The sequence below is a fragment of the Anomaloglossus baeobatrachus genome, chromosome 4 (genome assembly GCF_048569485.1).
Source record: "Anomaloglossus baeobatrachus isolate aAnoBae1 chromosome 4, aAnoBae1.hap1, whole genome shotgun sequence".
NCBI classification, from domain to species: domain Eukaryota; kingdom Metazoa; phylum Chordata; class Amphibia; order Anura; family Aromobatidae; genus Anomaloglossus; species Anomaloglossus baeobatrachus.
The window spans coordinates 45930510-45954235 of NC_134356.1; the positions used below are offsets into that span (position 1 = coordinate 45930510).

Consider the following 23726-nt stretch of genomic DNA (forward strand, 5'->3'; position numbering starts at 1 on the left):
GGGAGCGCTTTAATTATACACCGGGAAAAAGGTCGGCCCTCCACCACACGAGCGCGGCTGTTTGAAGCTGGGTTTATTCTAGCTCACCATCCCTCTAGCCTGCGCCAAGTAATATTTACAGTGCAAAGGAAAAGCCGGGGTGTGTTTTGAATGCATTAAAAAAAAAAACAACAACTAATAATAAAGGGGTGGGGGTGGGGGCTGTAGTGACTGAGGAGGCGGCAGACAGTGTATTATTCAACGCCAGCGGAGTGGCTCGCTCTTTCACAGCCAGGTTATCTGCAATTAGGAGAAGCTGAAGCGCGCCGTGTGTTGTCTGCCCAGTAAAACGTGTTAATTTGCTTGAAATTGGCTCTTTGTTCGTGCTCGCGCCGAGCCTTTAATGGGGACAGGAGTGAAGTTGTAGTAATGAGGAGGAGGCATGGGAAGTTGTGAAATATTAAAGATATATGTATTTTTTTTTCCTCGCAGCAGGTTTAACTCTTTAAGAGGGAGAAAAGCTTTGGAATTCACATTCTTTTATAGATGTTGTCCAGGGCTGCGATAGTCTTCAGATTGGTGGGGTCTGACACCCCCACTGATTGGTGATTTAGCAGGATCACAGCTCCATATACTTAAAAATGAGACATAAGATCGTGGGGGGTGCACGGTGCCAGACGCCCACCAATCTGATACTGATTGCTGAATTATGGGTACGTCATCAATATCATTTTCCTGGACAATCCCTTTAATACAGAAAGTCTGATGATTAGTATTCTTTGTGCCAGGTACCCTTTAATGTATGAGCGCTGTTTGGAGGCACGGTGCACTTTTTCTACACGCTGTGCCATTGGTATGATGGCAGCCGGATCCTGTAGATTGATCACATAGAAAGCATGAGCACACAGCTTCTCTTAAAAGGGTAATCAGGCACTACTGGCTTTTGCAACCGGTAGTTATAAGGACTGGTGACATTACCTCTGCATCGGGTGGTGATCAGGGCCAGTGCATCACTTATGAATCCGGTGGTGATCAGGACTGGGGACATCACTTCTGCATCGGGTGGTGATCAGGACCGGGGACATCACCTCTGCATCCGGTGGTGATCAGGACCGGGGACATCACCTCTGCATCCGGTGGTGATCAGGACCGGGGACATCACCTCTGAATCCGGTTGTGATCAGGACCGGTGACATCTCCTCTGCATCTGATGGTGATCCGGGCCAGTGACGTCACTTCTGCATCCGGTGGTGATCAGGACCGGTGACGTCACCTTTGCATCCGGTGGTGATCAGGACCGGTGACATCTCCTCTGCATCCGGTGGAGATCAGGGCCGGTGACATTTCATCAGTAGATATGTGCGAGCCGGCAGATATCTGAAGACGTGACTTCACCGCTGCTGCTCACCACCCGATACAAGTGTAAGTGGGGATAGATTACACTTTTTAGGGTGTTCCCTATGTTTAGGGAGGGGTTAGAGATTATCATGTGATGTCAGTAATGAGGAGTCTTAGATGCATACAGTCTTTATGGGTGATCATCGATTAGTTATTTAAAGGGGTGTTCCATTCTAGGATTTGAATTATCAATTGTGATTTAGTGAAATATTAGTCACGCACCCCCATCCATCCACTCGTGCTAGGATCCACAGGAGTTGGCTGTAATCTGCAGCGCCACCTCAGGGGTAACGAAGCATTGCACAGTGACCGGCGACATCGGTGGTCTTGTCGTTTGTAAGGAAGTAGCGGCTCCTCAGATATGATGACCACATGGATCCTTCCAGGTCCTAGAAGTCTATACAGACCTTGTTGGGGGAACCCACCACAAAATTCATTAGCGTCCTCCTAAATAATCGCCGCTAGTGAAGCCAGGACTGATAAACTCCGAGTGATCGTCGTATCTCCGCAATAGACCTCCCTAATATTCTTTATTATTCACGTTCTAGATGAAAACGGAAAGGACCAGGGTATCAACATCCGGCAGAAGGTAAAAGAAATGGTAGAGTTCGTCCAGGATGACGACCGCCTCCGAGAGGAGAGGAAGAAAGCCAAGAAGAACAAGGACAAATACGTTGGCGTCTCTTCAGAAAGTGGCGGGGGGTTCAGATACAGTGAGTACCAGGCGTGTGCGGCACAAATGGTAATGGGCAGTGGGAATCAGTGATTATAGCTTGGCATTGTGCGGGCATACTGCAATGAAAGTGCGCCATCTTACCCCCTTTGGATCTACAGTCCTCCATGCAACCTGGTCTGTGCCTGGGTATAAATCGATAGTTTGGGACCAGTGTGCTCATCAAGGACCGCAGTAAGATGCTAGTCCTGCCGACCACCCCCGGCACAAATGGTGAGGATGACAAACACTTCTCCATAGCATTCAATACCATAGATGGGAGGACTTCCCCTTTAATTGTGGGTGAATGGTGTCCATGCCTCGTAGAGGCCAGACAATCCAATACAGGACCCCAAGGACAGCGGGCTAGATTGCTTTTGGTTAACGATTTTCTGTGGGCAATGAGTCCCACTTACCATATTAATAATACAAATTAAAGTTTATTATTCAAACTCCCTGTTAATTAAAAAGAAAAAAAAAAAGTAAAAATTGTACAAAAATAAATTACAAATAATTGATTGTTAAAGGGAACCTGTCAAGTGCATTGTGCACCCAGAACCATGAGCAGTTGTGGGTGCATATTGCTAATCCCTGCCTAACCAGCCCTGTATTTAGTAGCATAGATAAAGAGATCTATAGAAAAAGGATTTCTAAAGATCCCATATGATATGCTAATGAGCGCGGGGACTAGTCACAAGGGTGTTAGTTCCCTTGGCTAGTTGGACCCCTTAGCATGTAAGTATGCCCCTGTGGGTGTGCTAACATGCTGATGAATGAGCAGTGTCAGAGGATGGTCGCACTTGCCACGCTGCCACTAACGTCCGACGCTGTATTTCGGCTCAGTGCTCATGACACTTGAAGTTGGGTGTACACGTCCCGGCTTCAAACTTGTTTAGTGTGCATGACCGAAAGTCCGGGATCATGCGCACTGAGCTGAAATGCAGCTATGGCAGCAGAGATGAGTGAGATCATCCCCTGGCGCTGCGCATCCATTAGTATGTTAGTACACCCACAAGGGCGTACTTACATGCTAAGGGGGCCGACTAGCCAAGGGAACTAACACCCTTGGGACTAGTCACTGGCCTCATTAGATTATCATATGGGATCTTTAGAAATACTTTTCTTCGTCGCTCCATTGGGAGACCCAGACGATTGGGTGTATAGCACTGCCTCCGGAGGCCACACAAAGCATTACACTAAAAAGTGTAAGGCCCCTCCCCTTCTGGCTATACACCCCCAGTGGGATCACTGGCTCACCAGTTTTCTGCTTTGTGCGAAGGAGGTCAGACATCCACGCATAGCTCCACTGTTTAGTCAGCAGCAGCTGCTGACTATGTCGGATGGAAGAAAAGAGGGCCCATACTAGGGCCCCCAGCATGCTCCCTTCTCACCCCACTTGCGGTTTGTAAGGTTGAGGTACCCATTGCGGGTACGGAGGCTGGAGCCCACATGCTGTTTTCCTTCCCCATCCCCCTGAGGGGCTCTGAGGAAGTGGGATCTTACAGGTCTCCAGGCACTGAGACCGGGCTCCATCCACAGACCCAGAGAACCTGCTGGATATAGAGCTGAGTATCGTCAGGGACAGGGCTCTGCTACATTAAGGTACTCTGTGTCCCCGTACACATCGCGCACACACACACCAGCATTGCTGGGAGTGCTAGTGCGCCGGGGACAACAGCGCGGAGCACTCGTGCTATTATTCACGGCAGCTTTGCTGTGTGAATTTATGTATTGGGAACTGCTGCGCCGGGCCGCTGCTGGGTGTTTTTACACTGTGGCGCGGCTGGGACTTGTGGTGCGCCGGGGACTCCGCGCTGGCCGTACACATAGGACGGCCGCGCTTATTACTCGAGTCCCCGGCTTTGCGGCCTAGTTTCAGTTTCGTTCCCGCCCCCAGCCCTGCCAGTCAGGGGAGAGGCGGGACGCTGTACAGACAGTCAGCGCCGAGGGCTGGAGTCTGCTTGGCATTCTCCAGCCCCCTTCACTGGACACAGTGGGACGCCGGTTTCCCGCTCTTGCCTGGGGCACGCCCACGGCCCGCCCCTCGTCACACGAGCTGGAGAAGGACGCCGGCAGCCAGTCCTGCAGTCCGAGCTGGAGAACGGAGACAAGCTCTGGGCAACCAGTCACAGGACTCTGGCGACCACACACCCGCCTATAGGCGGGCGGTAAGCAGCACCTGAAGTGCTGACCCCACTATATACGTTGTGTCCATTTGTATTTTAACACTGCACTGTAGGTCGCTATTTTTGGCTATATGCCCTCTTAGATGGCGAGACAACAGCAGCAAAAAAGCAAGGGTGCTAAGGCACAGGCTTTCTATGCTGCTTGTATTGCATGTGCTGAAGTGTTCATTTGTACTTATGCTTGTATGCTATACATTGCACTGTACGGTCGCTATTCTTGGCTATATTCTCCTAGAGTGGCTAGACTACAGCAGCAAAAAAGCAAAGGTGCTAAGGCACAGTTTTTCTAGGCTGCTTGTATTGCATGTGCTGAAGTGTTTATTTGTACTTATGCTTGTATGCTATACATTGCACTGTACGGTCGCTACTCTTGGAGATATTCTCCTGGATGGCTAGTCTACAGCAGCAAAAAAGCAAGGGTGCCAAGGCACAGGCTTTCTAAGCTGCTCATATTGCATGTGCTGAAGGGCTCATTTGTACTTTATGCTTGTATGCTATACATTGCACTGTACGGTCGCTATTCTTGGCTATATGCTCCTAGATGGCTAGACTACAGCAGCAAAAAAGCAACACAGGCTTTCTATGCTGTTTTTACTGCATGTGATACTGTTCCACCGGCAAGTTCCACTGACCCCCGTTGTGTGCAATGCTCCTCTGTAGCACTTGGTCAGCCGGGGTCCCTACTAGAGGTGGCCAAAGGAACCACCTGTGAATCCTGTCCATGGACAGGGACGGTGTTGCAGTTTCGGCTGATAGATTGTCATGGGATAGTGACTTGCAGTCCAGACAGGCCATGGGCAATCTTGCCAAGGTGTAGGCTCTGACACGGACGACAGTCCCAGACAGCCTAAGCGAGCTCGCTGGGAGCGGCACTCGGCCTCATCACTAGTCAGGGTCACAGCAGAGGACTCTCTGTATGATGAGGCAGACGTAGCTGATCAGGACTTTGATCCTGACACCGCTCTCAATCCGGATACACCGGATGGTGACGCCATGGGGAATGATCTTATAGCGTCCAGCAATGGCATGTTGGATATCTCTCCCCCAGCTCCTTCAGTGGAGGAGTCAGCTTCCCAGCAGGAGAAATCCCATTTCAGTATCTCAAGCAGGGCTGTGGAGTCGGTAAGCCAAACCTTCGACTCCGACTCCTCAAATTCTCTTGCACCGACTCCGACTCCGACTCCGGCTCCGACTCCGACTCCTACATATATTGCTTATAGTTAGGTGAAAAATTTATTGTAGTACATGAATATGTGTATGTGAACATCAGACATTTAATAATTTTTATGATACAATAATCAAGATATTTGGATAGAACATAAAATATATTTATTGGAATACAACTTTAGAACACAAAAAACTGTAATAAATTGTAAATATGTAATACACTATGTAATATACAGTAGATTACATATATATCTTGTGTGTGTGTATATACACTGTATATATATATATATTATATATATTACATATTTACAATTTATTAGTTTTTTTGTGTTCTAAAGTTGTATTCCAATAAATATTTTATGTTCTATCCAAATATCTTGATTATTGTATCATAAAAACAATTAAATGTCTGATGTTCACATTGTACTACAATAAATTTTTCACTTAAATATAAGCATTATACTAAATGTTGTTATTTAGTAAAATATTCAGCACATTCTGCATTGCACTCCTGTCCCCAATTTATTATATATTTTAGGAGTCGGAGTCGGTGCATTTTATACCGACTCCGACTCCGACTCCACCAAAATGAGCTCCGACTCCACGACTCCGACTCCACAGCCCTGATCTCAAGCGTACATTGAGTACTTTTCTGGCCACGCTGTCTTCAGTGAAGCAGTTCAGGATCACCACGCTTACCAGATAAGCGTTTCTCCAAATGTATTAAAGATACATGTTATCCCTTTCCCCCTGACGTGGTCAGGCGCTGGACCCAGGGTCCAAAGGGGGCTCCCCCAATCTCCAGGCTTGCGGCTAGATCCATAGTTGCAGTGGAGATGGGACTTCACTTAAAGATGCCATTGACAGACAGATGGACCTCTGGTTGAAATCTGTCTATGAAGCTATCGGCGTGTCGGTTGCTCCGGCATTCGCAGCCGTATGGGCACTCTAAGCTATGTCAGCTGGTCTTGCGCAGCTGGTCTTGAGCACAGGTACATCTGTGCCGCAGGTAGCGTCCTTATCCTCGCAATGTCTGCATTGCGACTTACCCTATTAATGCTGTCCGTGAGAGACAGTCGAGGTTTCGGTCCTTCCCAGGCTCGGGCAGGTCCAAATTGTCCTAGTCCAAAAGGGCTCAAAAGGTTCAGAGGGGCTCAGATTCCAGTCGGGCTCAATCACGCCCAAGGAAGGCAGCCAGAGGAACCGCTTCCAAGCGGTCTCCTCATGACTTTAAGCTCTCTCTCCGCATCCGCGGTTGGTGGCAGACTCTCTCGCCTTGGCGACATTTAGCTGCCACAGGTCACAGACCGGTGGGTGAGAGACATTGTGTCTCACGTGTACAGGATAGAGTTCTGTTCTCGGCCTCCGGCTCGATTCTTCAGAACTTCCCCACCTACCCACCGAGCCGATGCTCTTCTGCAGGCAGAATGAGTGGTAATTCCTGTTCCTCTTCAGGAACAAGACACGGTTTTTCCTCCAATCTGATTGTGGGGGACCTAAAACTGCTCAACAAGCACGTGAAGGCCAGGCGGTTCCGGAGGGCATCCCTCCGCTCCGTCATTGCCTCAATGTCTCAAGGAGATTTCCTAGCATCAATAGACATCAGGATGCTTATCTCCACGTGCCGATTGCTCCAGAGCACCATCGTTTGCTACGTTTCGTTATTGAAGACGAGCATCTTCAGTTCGTAACCCTGCCCTTCGGTCTGGCGACAGCCCTACGGAGTTTCACCAAGTTCAGGGCAGCAGTGGGAGCAGTCCTGCACTCTCAGGGTCACTCGGTGATCCTTCCTTGGACGGTCGACTTGTCAAGGCACCCTCTCAAGAGGCATGCCAACACAGCCTGAGCGTAGCGCTGGAGACTCTCCAGAGTTTCGGGTGGATCATCAACTTTTCAAGGTTAAATCTGACACCAACCCAATCGCTGACATATCTGGGCATGGAGTGTCACGCTCCCTCAGCGATAGTGAAGCTTCCGCTGGACAAACAGCGTTCACTACAGACGGGGGTGCAGTCTCTCCTTCACGGCTAGTCACACTCCTTAACACGCCTCATGCAGAGGCAGTCACTTTCGCGCAGTTTCATCTGCGTCCACTCCAATGTGGCATTCTTTGCCAATGGGATGGGAAGTCGACGTCCCTAGAAGGAACGTTCCCCTTCTCAGACGGTCAAGGACTCTCTTCAGAGGAGTCCATCCTTCAAATCAATGTGCTGGAAATCTGGGCAGTGTATCTTGCCCTGCAAGCCTTCCAGCCGTGGCTGGAAAGCACACACATCCGAATTCAGTCGGACAACTCCACAGCGGTGGCATACATCTTCCACCAAGGCGGAACACGCAGTCGGCAAGCCTCCCAGGAAGTCCGGCGGAGTCTGATGGGGGTGGAAGACAGAGCATCCACCATATCCGCAGTTCACATCCCGGGCGCAGATAACTGGGAAGCAGACTTCCTCAGTTGCCAGGGTATGGACGCAGGGGAAGGGTGTCTTCACCCGGACGGTTTTCAGGAAATCTGTCAACGCTGGGGGATGCTGAACGTCGACCTAATAGCGTCTCGGCACAACAACAAGGTTCCGATTTTCATGGCGCGGTATCAAGATCAAAGAGCTCGGGCGGCAGACGCCTTAGTTCAGGTTTGGTCGCAGTTCCAGCTACCTATGTGTTTCCCCCTCTGACACTGCTGCCCAGAGGGCTACGCAACATCAGGTCCGTTTGCCGCCGCGCCATCCTCATCGCCACAGACTGGCCGAGGAGGTCGTAGTCCCCGGATCTGTGGCATCTCACGGTCTACCAACCGTGGGCACTACCAGCCCGGCCGGACTTACTGTCCCAAGGGCCGTTTTTTTCCTTCTGAATTCTACGGCCCTGAACCTGACGGTATGGCTTTTGAGTCCTGAATCCTAGCGTCTTCAGGATTATCTCAGGACGTCATTGCCACCATGAGACAGACTAGAAAACCGACGTCTGCCAAGATCTACCACAGGATGTGGAGGATATTCTTCTCTTAGTGCTCTGCTCAGGGAGTATCTCCCTGCCCATTTGCATTCCCTACTTTTCCTTCCTTCCTGCAATCTGGTTTGGAAAAAGGTTGTCACTCGGCTCCCTTAAAAGACAAGTCTCAGCGCTATCTGTATGCTTCAGAAGCGCCTAGCACCACTTCCTCAGGTACACACGTTCCTGCAGGAGGTTTGTCACATTGTCCCTCTGTACAAACGGCCGTTGGACCCATGGGATCTGAACAGGGTACTAATTGCTCTCCAGAAGCCGCCCTTCGAGCCTCTGAGAGATGTTTCACTCTCTCGACTTTCCCAGAAAGATTCTTTTCTGGTAGCGGTCACGTCTCTTAGGAGAGTGTCCGAGCTAGCAGCGCTGTCATCCAAAAGCTTCCTTCCTGGTGTTTCACCAAGGCAAGGCAGTGCTGCGCCCGATTCCGGAGATCTCCCTACGGTGGTATCCCCCTTTTCATCTCAATCAGGATATCTCCTTACCTTCTTTTTGCCTCATCCATTTCATCGATATGAAATGGATTTGCATTTGTTGGATCTGGTGGGAGCACTCAGAATCTACATTTCCCGCACGGCGCCTCTGCGCCGCTCGGATGCACTCTCTGTGCTTGTCGCTAATCAGCGTAAAGAGTCGCAGGCTTCCAAATCCACCCTGGCTCGATGGATCAAGGAACCAATTCTTGAAGCCTACTGTTCTGCTGGGCTTCCGGTTCCATCAGGGCTGTAAGCCCATTCTACCAGAGCCGTGGGTGCGCCCTAGGCATTACGGCACCAGGCTACGGCTCAGCAGGTGTGCCAGGCAGCTACCTGGTCGAGTCTGCACACTTTCACCAAACATTATCAGGTGCATACCTACGCTTCGGCGGACGCCAGCCTAGGTAGAAGAGTCCTGCAGGCGGCAGTTGCCTCCCCGTAGGGGAGGGCTGTCTTGCAGCTCTAACATGAGGTATTTCTTTACCCACCCAGGGACAGCTTTTGGACGTCCCAATCGTCTGGGTCTCCCAATGGAGCGACGAAGAAGAAGGGAATTTTGTTACTTACCGTAAATTCCTTTTCTTCTAGCTCCTATTGGGAGACCCAGCACCCGCCCTGTTGTCCTTCGGGATTTTTGGGTTGTTTTTCGGGTACACATGTTGTTCATGTTGAACGGTTTTCAGTTCTCCGACGTTACTTCGGAGTGAATTTGTTTAAACCAGTTATTGGCTTTCCTCCTTCTTGCTTTTGCACTAAAACTGGTGAGCCAGTGATCCCACTGGGGGTGTATAGCCAGAAGGGGAGGGGCCTTACACTTTTTAGTGTAATGCTTTGTGTGGCCTCCGGAGGCAGTGCTATACACCCAATCGTCTGGGTCTCCCAATAGGAGCTAGAAGAAAAGGAATTTACGGTAAGTAACAAAATTCCCTTCTTTCTAAAGATCTCTTTTATCTATGCTACTAGATATAGGGACGGTTAGGCAATGATTAGCAATACGCATCCAGAACTGCTCATGGTTCTGGGTGCATATTGCACCCTACAGGTGCCCTTTAAATGAACCAAAAAATAGCAACTAAAGTACAAAACGAATTCTGGAAGGCAAAACAGACTGTTAAGGGTTATTTAGACATCAGTGATTTTATTTAAAACATTTTTTGGGATACATAAAAAAAAACTAAATTAAGTGTTTATGATGAGAGTTTGCCCAGTGTCCATTTTCACCATTAGTGTTTAGTCGGAGTATCCCCATTTTTTTTTTTTTTTTTCCGATGGAAAAAAATGTAGAGAGGTTCACAAAGCTTCTCCTAGTCATTAAAAGATCCTTGATTTTTTTTTCATTAATAATAATAATAATAATAATAATAATAATAATAATAATAATAATAATAATTATTATTATTATCATTATTATTATTTTATTTATATATATATATATATATATATATATATATATATATATATATATATATATATATGTATGTGTGTGTGTATATATATATATATATATATATATATATATATATATATATATATATATAAAAAAATAATAATGAAAAAAAAATCATAATATATATGTATTATATATTTATTATTAAGAATAAAATATATATATATATATATATATATATATATATATATAATAAAAATAATAATATTTTTATGGAAGCATAGACATGCACTGCTATGCTCGACACTGATTAAAATTCTGAGACAACCATCAGACATGTCTATCACACACACATACGAGTGCGATCTGTAACAAAACGCAGGTCTTCCAAAAAAAAAACCCTGATGTCTGAACGAGTCCCTTACCCAAATGCCGAAGTCAGCCGTATGTAGATTTACAACATCACATCTCCCCGAGTAACTTTTATAATGTTCCTGTAGAGGAGAAATGAGCGAATTGAGTGAGTAAAGCAGCGGCTGCCATTCCAGGGTGGTCTGTGTAATGAGGGGGGATTAGTATAAGGGCCATAGGGAAAGGGGGGGGGCAAAATACCACAAAAAGTACATAACCTCCAGCCCCATTAATTAATGTGATGTCAGATTTCGGTGGTTTTATGTTTGCCATTTAACTAATAAACCTTTCCTAGTAAAAAGAAGTCTAGTGTTCCCTGTTATCAGCCATTTCCTACTAGGGAGAAGCCCAGAAAGGTTTTCCATGCCACCTAGAAAATGACACAGAAATTTGAGGTGTGAGTGGTCCCCCCGGCGCCCGCCTTCCTTGCAGTGTGCCCCTCCTGCTATGTATGTCTGCTGTTTCCGATGGCTCCCCGCTGTCTGTGCGGCACAGGCACGGCTCCCTGCATCTGTTCCCCTCTTTTCTTTCTATCCCTCCATGATGTCAACGTTTTCCACTTTACCTACAATGCCAATCGTAACCTGGTGGTCTTGGTGATGATTTGCTCTATGGTCTGGTCATAATTCCCTGATTTAATGTTTTGATCCTTGCACGGGAGGAATAATTTACATTTAACACTACTCCTCTGAAATGCCCATTTACGTACTCGCGCTGACCACCAGTGCCGGAAAAATAGGCCGCTGGACTTGACGATGTGCAGCAGTCCCGTAGACAATGAATGAATGATGGCACCTCTGCTCCATCAGAGTCACTTGCTCCCCATGGGTCACAAGTGATCACTTATTTTGCACATTTTTAGTTCTTTGCCAAGTTGGGCTCATTCTTTATTTCTTTTTCCTATTTTTCTATTTTTTCGAGAATAGACGGAGGTGGGGCAAGAAATGGAAATCAGGGGGCATGCCATTTCAAAACAGGGTCAAACATCAGATATCGGAGTTGTTATATTATATAACAACCCCAATATCTGATGTTTGACCCAGTTTTGAAATGGCATGCCCCCTGATTTCCATTTTTTGCCCCGCCCCCGTCTATTCTCAAGTTGGGCTCATGCCGTAATGGCTATAAAATAACAAAATAAGCATATATTTTTTTTTCTCCGCTGCTCCCCGACAGTGTTCATTGACTGGGGTGCAACCACGACGTTAGTCCCAGACCTCATTGTGAAGGTAATCCGTGACCTCAGCAGGAAGTCACCATCGCAGCCTTGTCAACAAAAAAATCGTCGGGGAGCATTAGAGGCTTTCACAGGCCAGATATTTTTGGTTTTGGCATTAACAGTCTAGCCTGCCTTTTTCTGATCCTTATTAATCCCTTTAAAGGGGGTATCCAGAATTTAAAACTGCTCTTTGCTTCAAAGGAAACAGCGCCACGTCTTTCCACAGGTCATGTTTGATATTGCAGCGCTCTTGTTGGAGACTGGGCTGCAGTACTTAAAGGGAACCGGTCACCAGATTTGGTGACTATAAGCTGTGGCCACCACCAGTGGGCTCTTATATACAGCAGTCTAACATCCTGTATATAAGAGCCCAGGCCGCTGTGTAGAACGTAAAAATCACTTTAGAAATACTCACCTAAGGGGCGGTGTGGTGCAGACTGGTTGGATGGGTGTCTGCGTTCTCCGGTACCGGCGCCTCCTCTTTCGGCCATGTTTGCCCTCTTTCTTCTGAAGCCTGGGTGCATGACGCGTCCTACATCATCCACACTAGCCGGCATTGAGGTCCTGCGTAGGCGCACTACAATACTTTGATCTGCCCTACTCAGGACCTCAATGCTGGCTAATGTGGATGACGTAGGACACGTCATGTACGCCAGCTTCAGAAGAAGGACGACAAAGATGGCCGAAAGAGGAGGCGCCGGTAACGGAGACACCCATCTGACCAGTGTGCACCTCACCGGCCCTTAGGCGAGTATTATAAAGTGATTTTTACGTTTTACACAGTGGCCTGGGCTCTTATATACAGCATGTTAGAATGCTGTATATAGGAGCCCACTGGTGGTGGCCGCAGCTTATAGTCACCAAATTTGGTGACCGGTTCCCTTTAATACAACCATGTGTTGTTTGGGTGACCATTATGGAAACTTGCTCAGATTATGTAGAAAGAAATGTTGGAAGACATGGAAATCCATCATGAAACTATTGTAAGGTGACTGAGCTGATGTTTATAAGGACGCCCAAAACTAGGGCAGATGACACTTTTTTAACCAATCGGAATCAAACCTTGTATTTGCAGCTTGGGAATACCATCTGTTTTATATTGTGGCCCTGTCCTTTATTTGCCATGACCTGTGCACTAGTAATACATTTCTTTCCTTTTCGCTCCTAATTGGGAGACCCAGACAATCGGGTGTATAGCTACTGCCTCCGGAGGCCGCACAAAGTACTACACTTAAAAGTGTAAGGCCCCTCCCCTTCTGGCTATACACCCCCCCGTGGGAGCACGGGTCCCTCAGTTTTTGCTTTGTGCGAAGGAGGTCAGACACGCACGCATAGCTCCACTGTTTAGTCAGCAGCAGCTGCTGACTATGTCGGATGGAAGAAAAGAGGGCCCATACTATGGTCCCCAGCATGCTCCCTTCTCACCCCACTTTCTGTCGGTGGTGCTTGTTAAGGTTGAGGTACCCATTGCGGGTACGGAGGCTGGAGCCCACATGCTGATTCCTTCCCCATCCCCATTAGGGCTCTGGGCGAAGTGGGATTTTACCGGTCTCCAGGCACTGAGACCGTGCTCCATCCGCAGCCCCTGGAGAAGCCGCTGGATATGGAGCTGAGTATCGTCAGGGACATGGCCCTGCTCCGTCAAGGTACTCTGTGTCCCCGTGCATACGCGCGCACACCGCAGCATTGCTGGGTGTGTTAGTGCGCCGGGGACAACAGCGCTGCTGCGCTTGTGCCATTTCCTCACTTTAGCTTAGCTGAGTGGGTAGACTCAGGGAGAACGGTCGCGCCGGCCGCTGGGACTGCGACGCGGCTGGGCCTTGTGGTGCGCCGGGGACTTCCGCGCTGACCGTGCATATATCACGGCCGCGCTTATTACTACAGTCCCCGGCTTTTGCGGCCTAGTTCGTTCGTTCCCGCCTCCGCACCTGCCAGTCAGGAGGAGGGCGGGACGCTGTACAGAGCATCAGCGCTGAGGGCTGGAGTCTTTTTTACATACTCCAGCCCTCACACCAGGCACAGTAGGACGCAGTTTCCCGCACTTTGTTTGTGGCACGCCCACGGTCCGCCCCTCTTCACAGAACGCCGGCAGCCATTCCTGCCTGCACGCTGAGCTGCAGAGGGGAGACGGGGAGACCCAGACACGGGATTCTACGGCCTCATACCCGCTGTTCAGCGGGCGGTAAGCAGCCTCAAGGGCTCACCCCCACTTGTGCCATTTGTATACTGAGTATTTTGTGTTTGCAAATACTTTGTACTGTACGGTCGCTGGTGATTCTCGGCTATATACCCTCCTAGCTTACAAGGAGGCAACAGCATGTCGTCCGCAAAACGCAAGGGTGCCAAGGCACAGACATTATATGCTGCCTGTACCGCATGTGGGGCTGCTCTACCGGCAGGTTCCACTGACCCCCATTGTGTGCAGTGCTCGGCCCCTGTGCAACTTGCACAGCCGGGGCCTCTGCTGGACGTGACCCAGGGTGTACCACCTGTGAATGCTGTCCAGGTGACAGGAACGGAGTTTGCAGCTTTTGCTGACAGATTGTCTATGACCATGTCAAAGATTCTTGAAACATTGCAGTCTAGACCAGTAACTCAGACCATGGACACTGTGGCATCATTGCTCCCTGGTCCCCCTCAGCTGGAACACTTCCAAGCTCCGGGGGTTTCACATGCACCCCAGGGTGACGATTCTGACTCGGACGACAGTCCCAGACAACCTAAGCGGGCTCGTTATGAGGGGCCCTCAACTTCGTCTCACTGGTCAGGATCCCAGCGGGACGAATCTATGGGTGATGAGGCGGATGTAACTGATCAAGATTCTGATCCTGGGACCGCTCTCAATCTGGATACACCGGATGGTGACGCCATAGTGAATGATCTTATAGCGTCCATCAATAGGATGTTAGGTATTTCTCCGCCAGCTCCTCCTGCGGAGGAGGCAGCTTCACAGCAGGAGAAATTCCATTTCAGATATCCCAAACGTAAATTAAGCACTTTTCTGGACCACTCTGACTTTAGAGATGCAATCCAGAAACACCACGCTTATCCTGAGAAGCGGTTTTCTAAACGGCTTAAAGATACACGCTATCCTTTTCCCCCTGACGTGGTCAAGGGTTGGACCCAGTGTCCCAAGGTGGACCCTCCAATCTCCAGGCTTGCAGCTAGATCTTTAGTTGCAGTAGAAGATGGAGCGGCACTTAAAGATGCCACTGACAGGCAGATGGAGCTCTGGCTGAAATCCATCTATGAAGCTATTGGAGCGTCGTTGGCGCCAGCTTTCGCAGCCGTATGGGCACTCCAAGCTATTTCAGCTGGGCTTATACAAGTCGACTCGGTCACACGTACATCTGCCCCGCAGGTGGCACCATTGACCTCTCAAATGTCTGCATTCGCGTCTTACGCGATTAATGCTGTCCTGGACTCTACGAGCCGTACGGCGGTGGCGTCAGCCAACTCCGTGGTTTTGCGCAGAGCCCTGTGGTTGAGAGAATGGAAGGCAGATTCTGCTTCCAAGAAGTGCTTAACCAGTTTGCCTTTTTCTCGTGACCGATTGTTTGGGGAGCGTTTGGATGAAATCATTAAACACTCCAAGGGTAAGGACTCATCCTTACCTCAACACAGACAAAACAAGCCCCAACAAAGGAGGGGTCAGTCTGGTTTTCGGTCCTTTCGAGGCTCAGGCAGGTCCCAATTCTCCTCGTCCAAAAGGACTCAAAAGGATCAGAGAGGCTCAGATTCTTGGCGGACTCAGTCACGCCCAAAAAAGACAGCAGGAAGAACCGTTACCAAGACGGCTTCCTCATGACTTTCAGCCTCCTCTCTCCGCATCCTCGGTCGGTGGCAGGCTCTCCCGCTTTGGCGACATTTGGCTGTCACAGGTCAAAGACCGTTGGGTGAGGGACATTCTGTCTCACGGGTACAGGATAGAGTTCAGCTCTCGTCCTCCAACTCGTTTCTTCAGAACTTCCCCACCGCCCGACCGAGCCGATGCTCTGCTGCAGGCGGTGGCCGCTCTAAAGGCGGAAGGAGTGGTGACTTCCGTTCCTCTTCAGGAACAAGGTCACGGTTTTTACTCCAATCTGTTTGTGGTGCCAAAGAAGGACGGGTCCTTTCGGCCCGTCCTGGATCTAAAGTTGCTCAACAAACACGTAAAAACCAGGAAGTTCCGGATGGAATCTCTACGCTCCGTCATAGCCTCAATGTCTCAAGGAGATTTCTTAGCATCAATAGACATCAAAGATGCTTATCTTCACGTGCCGATTGCGCCAGAGCATCAGCGTTTTCTACGCTTCGTTATAGAAAGCGAACACCTGCAGTTCGTAGCGTTACCTTTCGGGCTGGCAACAGCCCCTCGGGTCTTCACCAAGGTCATGGCAGCAGTAGTAGCTGTCCTGCACTCGCAGGGTCACTCCGTGATCCCGTATTTGGACGATCTACTTATAAAGGCACCCTCTCAAGAGGCATGCCAACACAGTCTGAACGTGGCACTGAAGACTCTCCAGAGTTTCGGGTGGATTATCAACTTTTCAAAGTCAAATCTAACCCCGACCCAATCACTAACATATCTTGGCATGGAGTTTCATACTCTCTCAGCGATAGTGAAGCTTCCACTGGACAAGCAGTGCTCTCTGCAGACAGGGGTGCAATCTCTCCTGCAGAACCAGTCCCACTCCTTGAGGCGCCTCATGCATTTCCTAGGGAAGATGGTGGCAGCAATGGAACCAGTCCCTTTCGCGCAGTTTCATCTGCGCCCTCTACAATGGGACATTCTCCGCCAATGGGACGGGAAGTCGACGTCCCTCGACAGGGATGTCTCCCTCTCTCAGGCAGCCAAGGACTCTCTCCGATGGTGGCTTCTTCCCACCTCATTGTCAAAAGGAAAGTCGTTCCTACCCCCATCCTGGGCGGTGGTCACGACAGATGCGAGCCTATCAGGGTGGGGAGCAGTGTTTCTTCACCACAGGGCTCAGGGTACGTGGACTCAGAGAGAGTCCACCCTTCAGATCAATGTTCTGGAAATCAGAGCAGTCTATCTTGCTCTGCGAGCCTTCCAACAGTGGCTGGAGGGCAAGCAGATCCAGATTCAGTCGGACAATTCCACAGCGGTGGCGTACATCAACCACCAAGGGGGAACACGCAGTCGACAAGCCTTTCAAGAAGTCCGGCGGATTCTGACGTGGGTGGAAAACACAGCATCCACCATATCCGCAGTTCACATCCCAGGCGTGGAAAACTGGGAAGCAGACTTTCTCAGTCGCCAGGGCATGGACGCAGGGGAATGGTCCCTTCACCCGGACGTGTTTCAGGAGATCTGTCGCCGCTGGGGGATGCCGGACGTCGACCTGATGGCGTCACGGCACAACAACAAGGTCCCGGTTTTCATGGCACGGTCTCACGATCACCGAGCTCTGGCGGCAGACGCCTTAGTTCAGGATTGGTCGCAGTTCTGACTACCTTATGTGTTCCCACCTCTGGCATTGTTGCCCAGAGTGCTCCGCAAAATCAGGTCCGACTGCCGTTGCGCCATTCTCGTCGCTCCAGACTGGCCAAGGAGGTCGTGGTACCCGGATCTGTGGCATCTCACGGTAGGACAACCGTGGGCGCTACCAGGACGTCCAGACTTGCTGTCTCAAGGGCCGTTTTTCCATCTGAATTCTGCGGCCCTGAACCTGACTGTGTGGCCATTGAGTCCTGGATCCTAGGGACCTCAGGTTTATCTCATGATGTTGTTGCCACCATGAGACAGGCTAGGAAACCATCCTCCGCCAAGATCTACCACAGAACGTGGAAGATATTCTTATCTTGGTGCTCTGCTCAGGGAGTTTCTCCCTGGCCATTTGCATTGCCTATTTTTCTTTCCTTCCTGCAGTCTGGGTTGGAAAAAGGTTTGTCGCTTAGCTCCCTTAAAGGACAAGTCTCTGCGCTATCCGTATTCTTTCAGAAGCGCCTGGCGCGACTTCCTAAGGTACGCACGTTCCTGCAAGGGGTTTGTCATATCGTTCCCCCTTACAAGCGGCCATTGTAACCCTGGGATCTGAACAAGGTTCTAATTGCTCTCCAGAAGCCACCTTTCGAGCCTATGAAGGAGATTTCCTTTTCTCGGCTTTCACAGAAAGTGGCTTTTCTGGTGGCGGTCACGTCTCTTCGGAGAGTGTCAGAGCTGGCGGCGTTATCTTGCAAATCTCCCTTCCTGGTGTTTCACCAAGACAAGGTAGTACTGCGTCCAATTCCAGAGTTTCTTCCCAAGGTGGTATCTTCCTTTCATCTCAATCAGGATATCACTTTACCATCTTTGTGTCCGCATCCAGTTCACCAATTTGAAAAGGGTTTGCATCTGTTGGACCTGGTGAGAGCACTCAGGATCTACATTTCCCGCACGGCGCCTCTGCGCCGTTCGGATGCACTCTTTATCCTGGTCGCTGGTCAGCATAAAGGGTCGCAAGCTTCCAAATCCACCCTTGCGCGGTGGATCAAGGAACCAATTCTTCACGCCTACCGTTCTGCTGGGCTTCCGACTCCTTCTGGACTGAAGGCCCATTCTACCAGAGCCGTGGGTGCGTCCTGGGCATTACGGCATCAGGCTACGTCTCAGCAGGTGTGCCAGGCGGCTACCTGGTCGAGTCTGCACACTTTTACCAAGCATTATCAGGTGCATACCTACGCTTCGGCGGATGCCAGCCTAGGTAGACAAGTCCTGCAGGCGGCGGTGGCCCACCTGTAAGAAAGGGCTGCCTGACAGCCCGATCACGAGGTATTCTTTTACCCACCCAGGGACTGCTTTTGGACGTCCCAATTGTCTGGGTCTCCCAATTAGGAGCGAAAAAGAAGGGAATTTTGTTTACTTACCGTAAATTCCTTTTCTTCTAGCTCCAATTGGGAGACCCAGCACCCGCCCTGTTTTTTCTTAGGGTATTTGTTTTTCGGGTGCACATGTTGTTCATGTTGATAAGTTACGTTCTCCGATATTGTTTATCGGATTGAATTTGTTTTTGAAACAGTTATTGGCTTTCCTCCTTCTTGCTTTTGCACTAAAACTGAGGGACCCGTGCTCCCACGGGGGGGTGTATAGCCAGAAGGGGAGGGGCCTTACACTTTTAAGTGTAGTACTTTGTGCGGCCTCCGGAGGCAGTAGCTATACACCTGATTGTCTGGGTCTCCGAATTGGAGCTAGAAGAAAAGGAATTTACGGTAAGTAAACAAAATTCCCTTCATTATATGTAATCTGCATGCTGCTACTCCTCCGTGGATCTGTGTCTTGTAGAGAAGGAGGAGGACGCGTCCGTGGTCTCGCATATCAGATTACTACTCCTCGTATTCTCTCACCTTAACGCTTGGGGGTTGTTGGGGCTTTAACCTGTCTGTGCTGAATGTCCTACAGATGAACGCTACGACTCAGAACCTAGATCTAAATGGGACGAAGAGTGGGATAAAAGTAAGACGGGATTCCCATTCAGCAATACGTTAGGGGAGATAAGCGACAAGATCGGGAGCACCATAGACGACACCATCAACAAGTTCAGGAGGAAAGACCGAGAAGAGTCTCCTGAAAGGGGCAGGTAAGTGACTTGTTGGGCTACACGGCATCTAAAGTGACCAGATCACATCTCCTATACTAACTCATCACCAGCTTGAGATCAACTTGGGCTAAACTTCAGTATGTCTATGAGGTAAACAAAGAGCCAGGCCGATGGCAATAAAGTCTGGAGAGGCTAGCTCACAGTCTACAAGGGATGGGTGAGGATTCAGTAGGTGAGGGTAGATCAAGCCATGCAGCGCTATGGTGGACTGTGGGTTACGGCAGGTTGTAGGCTTGTCTGAAGAGGTGGGTCTTCAGGTTCTTTTTGAAGCTTTCCATGGTAGGTGAAAATCTGATATGCTGGGGTAGAGCGTTCCAGAGTATGGGGGAGGCACGGGAGAAATCTATGCGATTGTGGGAAGAGGAGATAAAAGGGCAGTAGAGAGGGAGATCTTGTGAGGATCTGAGGTTGCATGCTGGTAGGTACCGGGAGACTAGGTCACAGATGTATGGAGGAGACAGGTTGTGGATGGCTTTCTATGTCAAGGTTAGTGTTTTGAAACAGGTTTTTTTGGGCAATGGGAAGCCAGTGAAGGGATTGGCAAAGAGGAGAGGACAGGGGGATTAGTCGGGCAGCAGAATGTAGGATATATTGTAGGGGTGAAAGAGTGTTAGAAGGGAGGCCACAGAGCAGGGGGTTGCAGTAGTTGAGGTGGGAGATGATGAGGGTATGCAGTAGTATTTTTGTAGATTCTTTATCAAGGAATCTTTTGGATCCAGGAAATATTTTTGAGTTTGAGTTGACTGGAGGTGTAAACGACTTGGATATGTGGCTTGAAGGAGAGAGCGGAGTCAAAGGTTACTCCCAGGCAGTGAGCACGCATGATAGGAAAGAGTGAGCAGCCATTGAGTTTGATGGATGGGTCAGGGGGAGTGGTAGAGTGAAATGGTGGAATGATGATGAATTCTGTTTTGTCCATGTTCAGTTTTAGAAACAAGCAGAAAAGAAGGATGAAAGAGCAGACAGATCTTGTGGGATTCTGGTTAGTAAGGAGGTGATATCAGGGCTAGAGAGGTAGATCTGCGTGTCATCAGAATAGAGGTGATACCAAAAGCTGGGGGGCTCTGAGCTGTCCGAGGCCAAAGGTGTAGATGGAAAAGAGGAGGGGTCCAAGAACCGAACCTTGGGGGACACCAACAGATAGGGGGTGAGGTGAGGAGGTAGTGTGAGACTGGGAGATGCTGAAAGTCAGGTTCATTAGATATGAAGGGATATAGGATAGCACCAAGTCTGTGATACCAAGAGGTTAGAGAGTCTGTAGCAAGAGGGAATGGTCCACTGTGTCAAAGGCAGAGGACAGGTCCAGGAGGAGGAGGACAGAGCAGTGTCTCTTGGCTTGGACAGTTAGTAGGTCATTGGTGACTTTGGTTAGGGCAGTTTCAGTGGAGTGATGGGTTCAGAAGCCAGATTGTAACCGGTCAAAGAGGGAACAGGAGGAGAGGTGTGAGGACAGTTCATGATGGACATGCTGTTCTAGACGTTTAGAGGCATAAGGGAGAAGTGATATGGGGCGGTAGCTAGACACAGAGGAAGGGTCAAGGGAGGCTTTTTTGAGGATGGGTGTGATGGAGGCATGTTTAAAGCATGAGGGGAATACACCAGTTGTTAGTGATACGTAAAATAGATGTCTTAAGGTTATCACTTTAAAATCTGGTACCTAGATGTATCAACATTAACCCATACTGCAAACATCGTAAAAAGGAAAAAAATCTAAATGGCAAAGTTATTTATTTGTTGCCGTATCAGTTTTCTAATATAATGCAACATTTAGTGATCGAAACATTATCTGTATCCTAAAATGTTATCAGTCTATGCTATAGCGGCTCGTATATTTGATTGGTTTCCACTCTCTCTAGTGACAGCGAAGAAGAGCGGAAAAATAACCGGACAAAACAAACAGGAGAGTTCAAAGACGAGGAGGAGACGGTCACCACCAAGCACATCCACATCACTCAGGCCACCGAGACCACCACCACCCGATCCTCCAAACGTACCGGCAACCCATCCAAAATCGACCTCGGCGCAGCTGCACACTACACCGGAGATAAAGAGAGTCCTGACCTCACCTCCTCTACCAGCCATCCTGCTGCAAATAAGGTCGGTCTATTGTCCTCTGCTATCTGACATAATACAGGAGAGACCTGTATGCTGTTCTCAGTGATTTTCATCATCTTTAGGGTATGTGCGCACGCTGCAGAAATTTTCTGCATGAAAAAACTCACTTTGTGGCTGAAAAAAAACACATGCATATTTTGGTGCATTTTTTGCTGCATTTTTTTTGGGTCCTTTTTTTTTTTTGTGAATTCAATGGTTGGAAGTACATAAAACAGGAATAAACGTACCAACAGTTGACGTGCACCAAAAACTGCAAGGTAAAAAGAAGCAACGTGCGCAAAAGAAAAAAGGGCGTTTGTTTTTTAACACCCGAAAGACCCTTTTTTTTTTTTTTTATGGGAACCTGTCAGGTCCCCTATGCATTCCGATCCACGAGCAGTTATGGGTGCATATTGCTAATCCCTGTCTAACCGTCCCTGTATCTAGTAGCATAGATAAAGAGATCTAAAAGAAAAAGTATTTCTAGAGATCATTTATGATATGCTAATGAACGCAGGGACTAGTCACAAGGGCGTTGCTTTCTGCTCTAATTCCACCCTCTTATCATGTTAGTACACCCACAGAGGCATGCTAACATGCTATTCAATTCCCATTGCCGAGCGTCATAGATGGTGAGGCACTTACCTGTGTCCATTGTCATCGCCTCAGACGCTGAGTTTAGGGGTCAATGCACATGATCAGACGTCCCTGGCATTTACGGTCATGCGCACTAGACCTCTCTGAAACCGGGTTCATAGTGCACATGACTGGAAGTGCCTGGACATCTTATCATGCGCAGTGCCCAGCGTCTGAGATGTCGTGACAACGGACACAGGTACGCACGTCGCCACTGATAATGGGCATTGAATAGCATTTTAGTATGCCCCTGTGAGCATGCTAACATGCTAAGAGGGCAGAGTGAGCTCATTAGCATATCATAAAGGATCTTTAGAAATACTTTTTTTTTTTTTAAAGATCTCTTTATCTATGCTAGTGTATACAGGGACGGTTAGGCAGGGATTAGAAATATGCACCCAGAACTGCTCATGGTTCTAGGTACATATTTCACCTGACAAGTTCCCTTTAAAGGGAACCTGTTATCATACTTTTGCTACCCCATCTGAGAGCAGCATTATGTAAGGGCAGAGACCCTGTTCCAGTGATGTATAACTTACCGATGACATTTTAATAAAGCAGTGATTTTATCTGCTGGAGATCTACCAGATCTCTCAATGTTGGACTCTATATAACCTCCTATTCCACGGATTGGCAGATTTCTGCCTATGCACAGTGAAGACCTAAAGCTGCCAATCAGTGGTTTGGGAAAGATTAAACATGAACATGGAGGACTACATGGCAGCAGGTTTACTAGTCCTTTAATAAAATAATTGATTCATCAGCAAGAGATCATTATCAAAGCTACAGCATCCAGCACAGTAAGTGACACATCGCTGGAATCAAGGTCTCTGTCTCTACATTATGCTGCTTTCAGATTAGATGGCAAAAACCTGGTGAAAGATTCATTTTTAAGGGTACAATCCCCTTTAATTGTACATGATGACACATGATTATACTGTACTTGTACTCTTTTATTATATTGTTATGGTCTGAGTTACTGTACTTTTTTTTTTTTTTTTTTCTTTTCAGGCTGCTTCTGGTGAGGGCAGTAAGAAAACATCCAGTGACCTATTGGATATATTTGATTCAGAAGCAAAATCAGGTAATGTATGGGCAGAAATGGGCAAATGTTGGGAAAGTTTGAATCATGTAAAGCTGGTCTTATAGCAGATCAGTGAAATTTGCTGACGATCTTGTGTATATGGCGGCTTCCTAGTTTCTAATGACAAAAGAAAGTCAGATCAGACATGTTGATTTTCAACATTCATAATCATTTGTTCCATACCGGATTAAGCTGCTGCCAGAACAGTATGTCGGCAGCTTATTCCTCCCTCCTTAAATGTGTGGCCGTGGTGGAATCATCGGAAGATTCGGTTATTTCATAATTAGATGCACATACAGTGGGTGAATTAAATATTAAACACATCACCAATTTTCTAAGTAAATATATTTCGTAAGGTGCTATTGACATGACATTTTCACCAGATGGCAGTAACAAC

General features: G+C 48.4%; 1 protein-coding gene across 2 annotated transcripts in view; it reads left to right on the forward strand.

Annotated features, from left to right (window-relative positions):
• Positions 1 to 23726, forward strand: part of CLINT1 (clathrin interactor 1) — a 113575-nt gene that overhangs the window by 75444 nt on the left and 14405 nt on the right. For both annotated transcript variants that reach the window (XM_075344290.1, XM_075344291.1), the window contains exons 5-8: positions 1926 to 2090; positions 19317 to 19494; positions 21372 to 21612; positions 23257 to 23329. In XM_075344290.1, the coding sequence (XP_075200405.1) occupies positions 1926 to 2090; positions 19317 to 19494; positions 21372 to 21612; positions 23257 to 23329 (657 nt within the window). The remainder of the gene's footprint in view (positions 1 to 1925; positions 2091 to 19316; positions 19495 to 21371; positions 21613 to 23256; positions 23330 to 23726) is intronic.